At 44.5% G+C, this 12,342-nt stretch overlaps 1 protein-coding gene across 1 annotated transcript in view; it reads left to right on the top strand.

Moving 5' to 3' along the window:
* Nucleotides 1-12,342, top strand: part of LOC310810487 (protein MTSS 1-like) — a 42,846-nt gene that overhangs the window by 1,842 nt on the left and 28,662 nt on the right. Inside the window, exons 2-3 of the mRNA XM_083678263.1 lie at nucleotides 105-166; nucleotides 2,823-2,896. Coding sequence (XP_083534389.1) covers nucleotides 105-166; nucleotides 2,823-2,896 — 136 coding nt within the window. The remainder of the gene's footprint in view (nucleotides 1-104; nucleotides 167-2,822; nucleotides 2,897-12,342) is intronic.

The raw sequence follows: 12,342 nt of genomic DNA, 5'->3' as shown, positions 1-12,342 counted from the left end.
TTTTATTGTTGGGTTTGTTGCATTATGTTTTGGGTTTGAAGAGATGTTTTGGTCTTGAGGTCTGGATGGTTGCTTTTATATTTCTGTGTTTTATGTTTTCACAGAGCAGTTATCCAATATGGGAAGACTTTATCAGCAAGGCTGGGAAGCTACAGTCTCAGCTCAGGTAAGTCCTTGATTTTTATGTGTGCTGTAGTCTTGGTCCTTGGCAAGAACACAATTATGATCCCCTAATACGATCTAGAATTAGTTGCAATCCCCTTGATGGGATATCTCAAACATTTCTGTCTGATGCACTGAATAAGGCTGACACAATGCAGTGATTCTCTTCTATCTATGTACCTCTGTAGTCACTCAAGTGGCAATACATGTGTAGATACAAGGCAACTACCAATGATGGACTAAGAAATAGGCTATCACATTTTTAATCCCCAGAATTTTGGCCACAAGTGTCCCATCTGTGAGGATTAGGGTTTATTAGTTGTGACATGTTTGGCATGTATTCCGTTTTACAGGGTTAAATATTTGCCCTAGTGGTGTGAAATGCTGGTCTGTTTGCAGGGCAGCATGGTGGCAATGGGAATGAAGGACTGAATCACTAGTCATCATCGTCAAGTGACTGGCCTAAACGTTTTTGGCTACAATTATGAACGCATGACAATTCTCTTTTGGGTTAGACTACGTATTTGGCATAAATGCTTGATAAGTCAGGGCTTATGCTACAAACATGTAATTGGTCAATTGGTTAATGGTGGCCAGTTGGTCAATGGTAACTTCATAGAACATAGAAATAAGGGGAGCTGCTTTGTACATCATTAAAGCCTATGTTAAGCTAATGTCCATGAGTTGGCGTGTTTGCCCCTCCTGACTCAGGTCCATTATCGTCTTTGTTGAGTTGGTTCATTTGAGGGCAGAGGTGTTGCTGAAGGGTTGTCCCACTTTGAAAAGGAAGACGAAAAAACAGGGACTGCAGGCCTCTGTGATCTCTATAGGGTGGAACTGCCGGGCAGTGGCAATGGCAGTGTGGATGTCTCTAATGACCTCCAGAGAGTAAGTGCTCTGTAATTTAGGCTAGTTCTCCTCTTCCAAAGTGGCTAGGAAGTTATGTAATTATAATTTTTTAGTCTTCCCTGTATTTCTTGTGGCAAAATTTATATTTTCTTCTCCCCACACTGGTTTCACCAACATGGCTTTTCAGGAAAAAGTTGGTCAGAATGTAAGCCTAATCACAATGTCCTTCAGCATGCCTGTCTTCCTTGATAGATCAGTAACACCACAGCCAGTTCAGATGTAGGCTATTTCTCTCCCCACCCCTCGCCCCCTGTTTTTTTTATCTTCATCTTCAAAGAAAAACGTTGGAAATGGATCATACAGGTTTTGAATAGCATACAAGTCTGTATTTGGGGTTAAAATGCAGTGTTTCTGGCCATCCATCTGCTGAAAGAGGACTGTCAGCACAGCAAGGAGAAAAGACGCACTGTTACTTCTGATACAAGGGACATTAATACTTACTAGGCCATGAGAGTTTCCTTGCAGATGGGCCTACTTCAAGTAGAACTAAGAATAGAGGGGAATAGGAAATGTATCATTGTCAGGCTCCTGCAATACCAAGGGAGTATATGACTGTATAACGCTAGGCCCAAGTGATGGAAATAGTTAGAGAATTAGTACTGAGACTTGATTTCATTTTTTTATTGTAACAACCCATATAACAATGAACAATGCACAGTAGAACCGATGGGAGAGAAACACAACAAGAGGTTTCCTCAGTAGCCCTCTCTGGCCTCAAAATAGAAAGGAATGAGCGTAGGACATTTGCTCCTTTGCGTCTGTGTGTGTGTCTTTTTCCGTCAGGGAATCACACCCTTGTGTCTTGTGGTTTACCCGCTACATCACTGTCTTGAAATTACATTACTAGGTTGATAAAGATTGAATTGTTCGTTCATTGTAACGCTTATGCGAGTCATTTGACTTCATAACTTTTAAGTTGATAAAGCTGCTCTGAATCTGGAGCACTCTATAAAAGGACACACGCCTAAATATTGACAAATCTCATGTCCCTCCTGTGTTGTCCAACCACATAGATTTACTCAACATATATTTTGACCGAACAGAGCTTCTCAACCCTTTCGCACACCATGTTATCTCAAACAAACACTTGTGTTTATGGATCTGCTTCACTGTGTTGCTTTGACTACCACAACAGAGTTCCACCTGGTTTCCAACAGGTTTCTGTTTTGATTTTGCGTCACCTGGTTTCCAACAGGTTTCTGTTTTGATTTTGCGTCACACGAAAGCTACAACTCCCATACGCACAGATCTGACCCTGCCTACGTCTGAGCCCTGTGATCTTAATCATGTGACGCGGTTGAAAGCAACGCCACTCTGATGAGAAATGCAGATTTCAGGGGTCCACTCCATACTGCAGTCAAGACACACATTCCAGACATTTCAAAAGAACTCACTTCAACGGCATTGGTTATCATAGTTTTACTGTGATGAAAAGCTGAAACTTTATCTAGTAGCCTAGCCTATTGTGGTCATTATAAGCTATTAAATGCGTTTATAAGTTCTGTAATCAGACAGACACAAAGAAACTGTGCACTTGAAATGATCTTGTTATAAATGAATGTCAACTGCTACAGTGTAATAACAGCCCCCTGTTCCCTCCCCTCCCCATTTCCCCTGAACAACAATAGAACTTGATCAGATAACTGCTTGAACCAGGTCTTACCATTGTAAATGATTGGCCTCGCACACGTGTGTTAAGGCAGTAAATTCAGGCGAAACTGTGACCAGCTGTGTTCTGCTTCTGTTTTCAGGGCAACGGTGGTTGCAGCTGCTGCCTTCCTGGATGCCTTTCAGAAAGTGGCTGACCTGGCCACCAGCACACGAGGTAAGCAGATGTGCCCATCAAGACCAGAGGGGAGAGTGGTGAGGGAAACTGGTGGAGGTGGGGGTATGAAGTGGTGGATATGAGGTGGAGGCCTCCAGCACATGCATTCAAATGGCTCCCGCAGACAATGGAAGCGGAAGATGAATGTTCAGAAGCCTCAGCTAACTGTGTTCAATTGTTCTTCTCACTGAACGTCCGGTGGTAGAGGTGGATTTATCATAGTTAGCCTACAGCAGGTGGTATTGTAATCATCCGTTCCCCACTGGTTCAGGGATCACCCTGTTTTACCACAAGCTTAGCTGAGGCACCTGCACTCACTGGCAGACTAGGCAGGGGGCATAACCCCTTCACCTCAGCTTTTCTATGGAGGGGGTAGTAGTCGAATGTTTCAGATCCTCAGAGGAAGGGATTAGAGAGAGGCTCGTGTTATCAGCCTTAAAGAGTGACTCCTGGCTGTAGTATTCCTAACGCTGTCTTGGGTCGTGTTATAAAGCTAGGCCATTTAGCAGCAGTCCTGCATTTAAGGTTTCCTCTCAGGATTTATAGAGAATACGGCCATTGGTTGTGCTTAAGTTTACGGTACCAGGTATTTACTTGATGAATTGTTGATTAGGCCTACACAATAACCTATGAAAATCGTGTTGGTTTCTCTGGAATTTGTCATCAGGTAGTTACTAATTTTGTTGAATTTTTAAGTAAAAACTGGTGTCATTGCAAAATATTTACTTTGCAGCACAATTATTGGCATCCCAGTCTCTCCTAGAATGAACCCAGGAGATCCTCTTCAGACTTGAACTCAGTCATTCCCCAGCCACTAATCCACCATATCAGGCCTTCAGGTCCTCAGTCCAGGGTTGAAAGAGCCCTTAATGACCACGCTCCCATGTTTTAGCATTAGTATTTAAGCCACCTGAAGGCCGTCTGTCAGTCGGTGTCTTGGAGACCATTGATCACCCCGTCTCACTGCTGGTCTAGGGGTGGCCATGTTGGCGGAGAAGAAGGGGTCGGCCAGTCGTTAATCCCCTGAGCTGTAAATCCCTCACACTGCTGTTTGAAGCTGTGGCACCGCCCTGCCACTGATCCCACCCCACATCTGGCCTCAGGAGGCTACACTCACTCACTGAGTGAACCCTAAACCCTAAACCCAGCCAAGGTACAGCTGCAGTGTGTGTGGGTGTGTAAGGGTGTGTATGGGTGTGTATGGGTGTGTAAGGGTGTGTGTGTGTGTGTGTGTGTGTGTGTGTGTGTGTGCTCAGTAAGGCTGCGTGGGACATGTTGAATAAATGTGAAAGAAAGACTAATAAGGGGTCCTGTTTGCACTGACTGCAAGAGAGCTGCTGCTGCAGAAGCCATCTCATCCCAGGCCTGACACCTCCAGCCGTACACACTGCTATTAATAGCAGCTCAGAGAGACACGCACATTCATCAAGCGCTGCAGGAGCAGGGAGAGGAAATGGCAGGGGGTGGGTGGTGGGAGAGGCACAGAGCACAGTTCAGCTCTCCCTCCCTGTCTCAGTCGTGTCTGTGCTTAGTGCCAAACAGTGACGGTGCAGCAGCAGTATTCAGCTGACTCAGTGACTCACTCCTGCGCAGGTAGCTAGTGATGCTGGCAGCAGATGGATCGGTCACACACACACTCCCATCAGCACAGACTTGGCCCTGGCGTCGTCAGAGCTTGCCAGCCGTGCTTCGTCATGGCTTGTTGTTCTGCGCCCATCATATTCCTCCTTTCTCGTTGACAGCCACAGAGTGTTGACGTGTACTACTCCCAACTCCAGAGAATGTATTCCTTTCTCGGAAAATATCTATTTTCACTGTCGATTCCTGATTTAGTGCGGGACGTAACTGTAGTCATATGTGACCACACAAAATGTGAACACCCCACCCCCCACCCTGCAACCGCACCCAGCAGAGTACCACCCCCCCCCTCTCCGGCCACCTCCCATCAGCGCTGGGGTGGTTGTCCCTAATTGTCCATGCCGTCTATGAGCGGGGCTTAGTTTTATGTGGTGAGAGGACCCAGAGGGGCTTTTTTGAGCTATGAAAAGGGGTACAATCTTAAATTTACTGCCTTACCATTTGAGAGACTTCTCCCCCTTTAGTGTTTAATGATGTAGCAGTGGCCCCAGCTCAAGAACAATATGGTGGTGGTCTCTCTCTCGTGGGATAATGGCTGCCTTCCTGCTGGATTTGTGATTTTCCATAGCGATTAAAAACACATCATCTGATCTCATTCAGCTAGAAAGAGCTCTAATTGCACCCTTAATGATGGCCATGTGCCTGTGATCCTCTGTCATCCTTGTAATGATTATTTGAGTAGCAGCATAGCTATATTAGAGAGAGGTCTGTTTGACGATTAATCAAAACTGGCTATACTGTCAGCACAAGGCCCATTTATCATAAGACGTGTGTTCTTATCCTACACATCCAGACAAAGAGCCTCAGAAATGTGCTTTTGGTAATCTGCTTTCTGAGCGTATCACTTTTCTCTTTTTTTCCTCAACTCAATATAAGATCAGACAGAAAGTATCTGCGTTTGAAGTTGAACCGAGCCTGGGATGAGAGCCGAATAGCAACACTGTTACCTTGATACCAAGCTCCATCGAGCCTTTATTTGGTTTGGCCTCTGCCTCTTGGCTCCTGTCAGTGTTTTCTTTGTCATGGGAAAGGTAGAGTAGCAAGGCGTTGTTTTTTTTAAGTGGCTTTGCATGTGAACCACCGCAGGGGGGATAGAAGGAGAATCTCAGTGTTTTGGATATTTTGCCGTGGCCCTACCAAAAATAGAGCCTTGCGTCTTCTTCTCTCTCTCTCTCTCTCTCTCTCTCTCCTCCTTTATTAGTGGGGGCTGAGGGTGTTTCTGGGCGTGGGCCCTTCGTAGAGGTTAGCCCCATGATGACTGTGGTACAGCACTGACTTCTATGGGCACATGGCTTTGTTTATGTGACGTTCACATAACGCAGCGTCTCCTGCTTCCTCTGTTATCTTTCCGCTCCCTACTTTTTTCCTTTTCCTTCATTTGTTTACATCCTGTCATGGCACCCCGCACTCAAACAATGTCTCAGTTTTGCCGAAAGGTATTGTTAAAAAGGTGCTGACTTCCTCCTCACTATACCCCATCTCTCTGAGGCATAACCCGCTTTCTGAGGCAGTCTCCATGGCAACAGAATGGAAATCATGTGTTTGGGGAGGGGGGTAGTTCTTAGTTTAACCCACTCTTCACCACAGCCTGCAACAGAGTTCCCATCCATTTAGAGTATTTCACACACGCACTGTACATTCCCCATTAGCCAGTTAATACTTTGATAGTGTAGAGTTCCTTTAGTGAAAGACAGATATTGTGTTCCTATCTACTGTGGTGTTTTTCACTTCCAGTGAAAATTGGATTGCCTTTGTTGGAAAAGACAGCGGGTGAGTGCGCTGCAGGTTGGGGCATGCATCTTTGTCCTGTGTAAACTCCACAGCGACTCATTTAGATGTCACCTCATCTGGCACTGCCTGAATCTGCTGCAGTAACTTTAGCCAAGGGGAAAGTCTTAACACATGTTCTCAAGGTAGTGGTGAACACACACATCAGTCACTTTAATGCTACCACACAGACAGCACAGCTAGGCTACATTTTCCTGTAGTCACTCCGATAAGCACAGCAGTAGTTTTCATGATCATTGATGACGCACGAGGGATAGCTGCATAGTGCACCCAGTTTGGGAGGAAATCGGTGCTCATTCGTCAGGCTTGGTGTAGTCGAGCTGTCACCATGGCAACAAAGCGGCGGTAAAAAAAAAAAAAGGCTCTCTTGAATGTGTTTCTGAAGGTAAAACCCCCCCCTGTCACTGCTTCAGGACAAGGGCCAGTATATTTCCCCATTCCCCCTAGCCTGAGGAACAGTGATAAACCTTGGCACAGTATTAAAAATACAATCACATTTTAATACCTCTGGAGTTAATAAAGCTGGATTTTCTGAAATCATGTAACGATGGATTTAGGCTAGATGGATAATTTTGGAGGAATGTGTCCCGGAGGCACTGTAAGAGTTCCCAGTTTGTGTGTCTAGTCTACCATCAGTTGGCCACACAGGATTGCCTTTAGTTAAGTCCATCCACTTCATGTGTGTCCATAGAGCACACAGAAGGCGTTTAGTAGTTGTGCTGTTTCCATAACAAAGCAATATTTTGTAAACCAGACACTGTGACCTCATTGACTGCTTTTATTACATTGTTTTGCCTCTTACAGTTTGGCACAAATTAATAACCTAATAAAGTCAGTCTAATCAGTTCACCTAGGCCTATTTCCTCACAAGCTTGGCTTGGATGGCTGACAGCACAAATGTGGAAGAGATCCTCATGTTGAACCTGTGTAGCTGATTTTATATTGCAATGGGTTATTACAGTAGATATGTTTATACAGATGCTACATGCATGGCAGTTTATTGAGACAGGGATTTGACCTCGTAACTCCTGTAAATATCGTCGTCATTTGAAATCCGTGCTAAAAGTAGGAGTTTAGGGCTGGGACTCGGGGGGGCATAGGTTATGATATGGATAAAAGACTGGGCAAAGAAGATTTATCTACAAGCGGTGATAAAAACTGATAGCGGTTAGTTGTCAAAGTGATGTGGGTCTAATTAAAAGCATTGTAATGTAATCTTTCTGTTCCCTTTATTGCCCTAAGAACATAAAGTAGATTCAGCGTTATGGTTCACAGCCTCCTGAAATGAAAGGAATGCCAATTTAAGTATTCAACAGCTTTTTCATCCAAGAATTGTGTTAAATCTACCAAAGTTTATTGTAGTCACGTTTCATGGACAGGTAACCACCAGTGTGGCTGGCTGTGCATGGATCAGTCTGTGGATTTTCAGAAGATCAGTCTGTGGATTTTCAGAAGATCAGTCAGTGGATTTTCAGGTGTTTTTCTGTTCGGTTAAGCTTTGGAGCAGAAGCAAACACTTGTATGTGCTGTTTTCCTAGTCTGAAAAAGACATTGAAGTGTTTCTTTTCCTCAGAAGAGCTCATGTCTCAACTGAAGCTATTCTCTTCCCTTGTTACTGTGCAGGATTTTTGCGTTGCCTCAAAGCAACACTGTTGGTTTTTACTGAGCCTGAACAACCTTTAGACTCCTGATGTGTTTTCCAAATGCTCAGTATTTTCATAGCATGGGGAAAGATTCATGTCAGGAGTCACATGTCAATAGAACGTTTTTGTTCATGAGATGATGATGTCACTAAAAAATGTCACTGAATGTCTGTTGTTTATATAGGGGTTAGCGTGGGATTAAATTTGCATCCTTGCTTCTGCCTGTGGCCATACTTTAGAACTTAGCCTACAGTCTCCTCCTTTTGGTTTTTCAATCCTCTAATATTTGTGTCATCCACTCACTCATCAACTAAAGATCCCTTCAAATCCACCACTCTCCCTTTCCTCCATATACATACTCCTCCAATACATCCACACTAGTACCTGCCAGGCCTTACACAGAGAGAATGTTGTCAGACTGTTAAATCAGGCAGTGTAGCTTGTTTACCTCAAGTTCGGTTGTCATTCAATTTGATTCTCGCTGATTTGATTAAATGATCACGCACTTGGAAATTGATGTGTTGGATGGATCCAACAGTAGCCTTGTTTTTACCAGCAAGAGAGATAAAACGTTGTGAAATAGGCTATTATTCCATGGCTCTGAAAATAAATGTAAACTACACATGATGTAGACTAGAGCAAATCTCCCGGAACTCATGTAGAGGCATGTGCTGGAAAAGAATATTTGCGCTTGTTTGAGTTATGGAGCCATTTTCTCCATAGATAGCGAATCTTGCTCTCAGATCATATTTTCCCCTGAATGTATAATCGTTCCCTGTGGGAAGGCTCAGTGGTCTTGTGCGCATGTCTGTATAAATACTTAGACTTTATTATGTCCCATTGTGAATCCAGCGCGGTGGCTGCCCGCCTCATTCAGGCTACTGTACGAACGTAACAGTGAGCTCTTTGTGAGCACGCCCAGTCCAGTCCATTCACTCCACTGTTAATGCCAATTGATAGAGTCCATCTGCGGTGGTAGCAGACAAACAGGGATGAAGTCATGGCTTTGAAATGGAGCGAAGGGCCAGAGAGGCCGAGGCCCAGTTGAGCTCAGGCCCCTGATGAGGCCCATCCCCTGCCAGGCAGCTACTGCTCTTCTAGCCAGCGCTGGAATCTTGGCTCAGTCCAGGGCCCCAGGGAGAGAGGAACGAGGCCACTTCATCCCGGGCTCACCGCAGAGTCTCTCCTCACTCACAGGCGCACTGGAAAGTACACACCATTATTCACCGATGGTGTGGCTGGCATACTGTATAGATGCTCAAGTGAAACAGAGTTTGGGATTGAAGTATGGGATTGTAGAGGAAATGCTCTTGTGCTCCACTTTTTCCTGGCTTTTGTCTCATATTAAATTCATACGCCTATGCTGAAGTTTTTCAATAATCTTTCATTGTTGTTGAGAAACCTTCTCTCACTCGGAGCTAGTAAATAATATGTACATAATGAGTTTAAAAATAACCAGCTTGTGTGCTGACAAGTGGACACAGTCTGAGCCAAATGGCTGTCTGATTATCACAATGCCTTTGTCAGCACCTCCGATGAGCCCGGACATGTCTGAGACATGGTGCAAATTTCTGAGGAAACCTGTTTCTTTCCATCTGAGTCCTGGAAATTAACCACCGATGATGATGCCAATGCCTTGTAGACTTTTTTTAGAGCACAAATCTATGCTATGTTTGTTTTACTTATAGTAGCTGTCTGCTTTTCCTCCATGTTAATGAAGCCTCAAGCCTTCAGTTTACCCCCACCGTAGCCCCATCATAATCATAAACCTACAGCTCAACATGAAGATTCTTTGATATTAAAAACAAAGAGTGTTTTCAAGCAATATTCATAGTTCTTTCTATGCCTGGATCATGAACAGGCACTTGCATCAGCCATGTACATTCACTTCTAATTGAACCGCTAAATTCAGTTAATATCAGAGACTGATGGAGGGAGGAAAGATGATTAAGGGGCCTACGAGGGAGGACTGTACTGAGGTCTCCAATAACATGCTTACAGTAAACAAGATTTGACTGCTTAAAGGGCTTGTGCTTAAGTTAACCATCTCACGACAGTAATTCACCTCACCTACAGTAAAAGCATGCAGTACGAGCCACAGGAGACAAACAAGACCTGTGTTGTCTGCTAAAGTGTGTTTTGTCTGAATTGCTTTCATAAATATTAGATTTTTGTTCTCCCATTAATGTCCATTGAAGCGCCAGAGGGAAAGCGATCTGATGTTGAGCCCTTATGAATGGCTAGGGAGGATTATGAATGTTAATAAGCATGTATCATGACGCTCATTTCAGTTCCTTCCCACTAACAGCAGCCTTGTGTGTTAATTCAGTAAACATGTTTTTGCTCAGTTAAACAGTTTGCACAAACATTCAAGCTTGACCAGCAGCGTTGCTGGAGGGGTACTTAGAAAATCCACATCTCGTCAGCCAACGCCATTCCGTCTGTGGTTGTCCTCTGAACAAACTAGATACAGTCTTAGGTGCCGTTCTCAGTCAGGGTCGTGTACTGTATGAATATGAGATTCATCATTATGCAGGACGTGCCCTTAGCCAGTCGTGGTGAGTGACTGTGAAACAGCCCGTGCATGTGTATGACTACACTGTCCAGGCAGTTGTCTAGGCGAACAGGAGCGTGCACTGTTGGAAGCCCCTAAGCCTGAGCTCCAATGCTTGTGGTTTTTCTGGTCTATTTTCAACAACCCAGTCAGTTATTGGGAAAGACTGGAGGGGCCTGGTGGTGACAGATTCATCTTTACGCTGTCCTCTGTAAAGCACAGCACAGACAACAAGCATCAATAAAACCTTTTTTTCAGAGTGGAAAGAATAACATTGTAACATTTTGCCCTTGATTAGGTGCCCTAAATGTAGGAAAGCAAAGAGAATCGATGGCTTTTAAGAGGATCAAATAATTACTGTTGTCTTTTATGTCCCTCGTTGTAAAGGTTATTCATGTTTTTTCCCCCCCTTTGCCTCAGAAGCACTGTAATCAAGCTGATCACTTAAGATCTGTGATGGAGGCAGTATTGAGCCTCAGAATGGTCTCCACTCTTGAGTGAGAGACGATCAATTCTCTTTTATCAAACAACTTGCTGAGACAGATCACACTGTTAGCATCTGACCTTGCTTGGCTTGTTGGGAAGCCAACCTCTAATCTAAAGACAAAACAATCTTGCTGTCTGTGGTATATGAAATTAGCAGTAGAAAACAGCCGATTGTTTCGGATTTCAACACTAGTTTCTTTCTTTGTCCAAGTTCCTTCATGTAAGATCCTTCTATTAGAATGGCCTGAAGTCCTCCCATGGAACTTTAACAGGCCAGGGTTCCTAAGAGTTCATGCCACACATGGATGGTAGACCAATTTCTAAATCGTAATGAGGCACTCAGTGGCCCGTTTGTGAACCTTGAAGCCAGGACTATTTCATTGCAAACCTTTTTTAACTAGAGTGGTGGGTGTGAAGGTAATCACCTTGTTTTCATTGAGTGGGCGAGACGGCTGCGCCATTTTCTGTGACCACTCCACAAAGTTGGCCATGTGCATCTGTTAGTAGTTATCAGGAAGTGTTCTCCTCCTCAGGGCTTACTTCTCTGAGACTTATTGAGTCCACTGCAATTGACGGTAACATCCCATTTAGCGTCATTACTGCACTGTTTTGTTAAACAATGTCTTTTGTTTGAAACAAGTGCATGTTTTACAAACCCTATTCCCTTTAAGGTGATATTTCTGAAGGGTAGACTAGATACTAAAACGTTAATATCGTTTGGATTTGAGAGCGAGGTGTGCCGTGAGAAACGTTCCTAAAGAAGCCCACATGACCCGGCGACTAATTGAAATCAGGCCGTTAGAGGTTCCAACTTGCCCAACGGTCCCAACATGGTGAGAGAACTCTCACTGCTGTTGCCAATTAACTTCAGCATTCTCGTTGTTCTCTAGTTCCCCCTAAATGACCACAGGTAGTGCAAGTTCTCCCCCTAAAGAGGCCTCATTCATGGTACACGTGCATGTTTGTTCCTCCACTCGTCTGGGTCACATGGACCACAGGGGCAGTGAGCATGTGGCTTCTGGACTGTCGCAACTGGCTGCTGAAGAGGTGTAGGGAGTGTGCAGTAGAAACCAGCAGTACTAGTACTAGTAAGTACTGAGCTGGTCCCACACACTGGCCCCTTCACATGGAGAGGAGAGGCTCTCCGGCCTCACTGCCTGCCCTGCCTGGCTCTGTCAAATGGGCCTCTGTTCATCATGGGAAACTGTGGGCTACTGAGACAAGCAAACCACCATTTAATAGGCCAAAAGCACACTATGGATGCCCTGGGACAATTTACGACAAGGCCCCGAATGTCTGTGTATATATGTTCAAGATTTATGAACTGATGGCTTTTG

The sequence above is a fragment of the Argentina silus genome (genome assembly GCF_951799395.1).
Source record: "Argentina silus genome assembly, chromosome: 10".
Lineage (NCBI taxonomy): Eukaryota > Metazoa > Chordata > Actinopteri > Argentiniformes > Argentinidae > Argentina > Argentina silus.
Note: the sequence above shows the minus strand (reverse complement) of the source record. Positions and strands in the feature narration are given on the sequence as shown.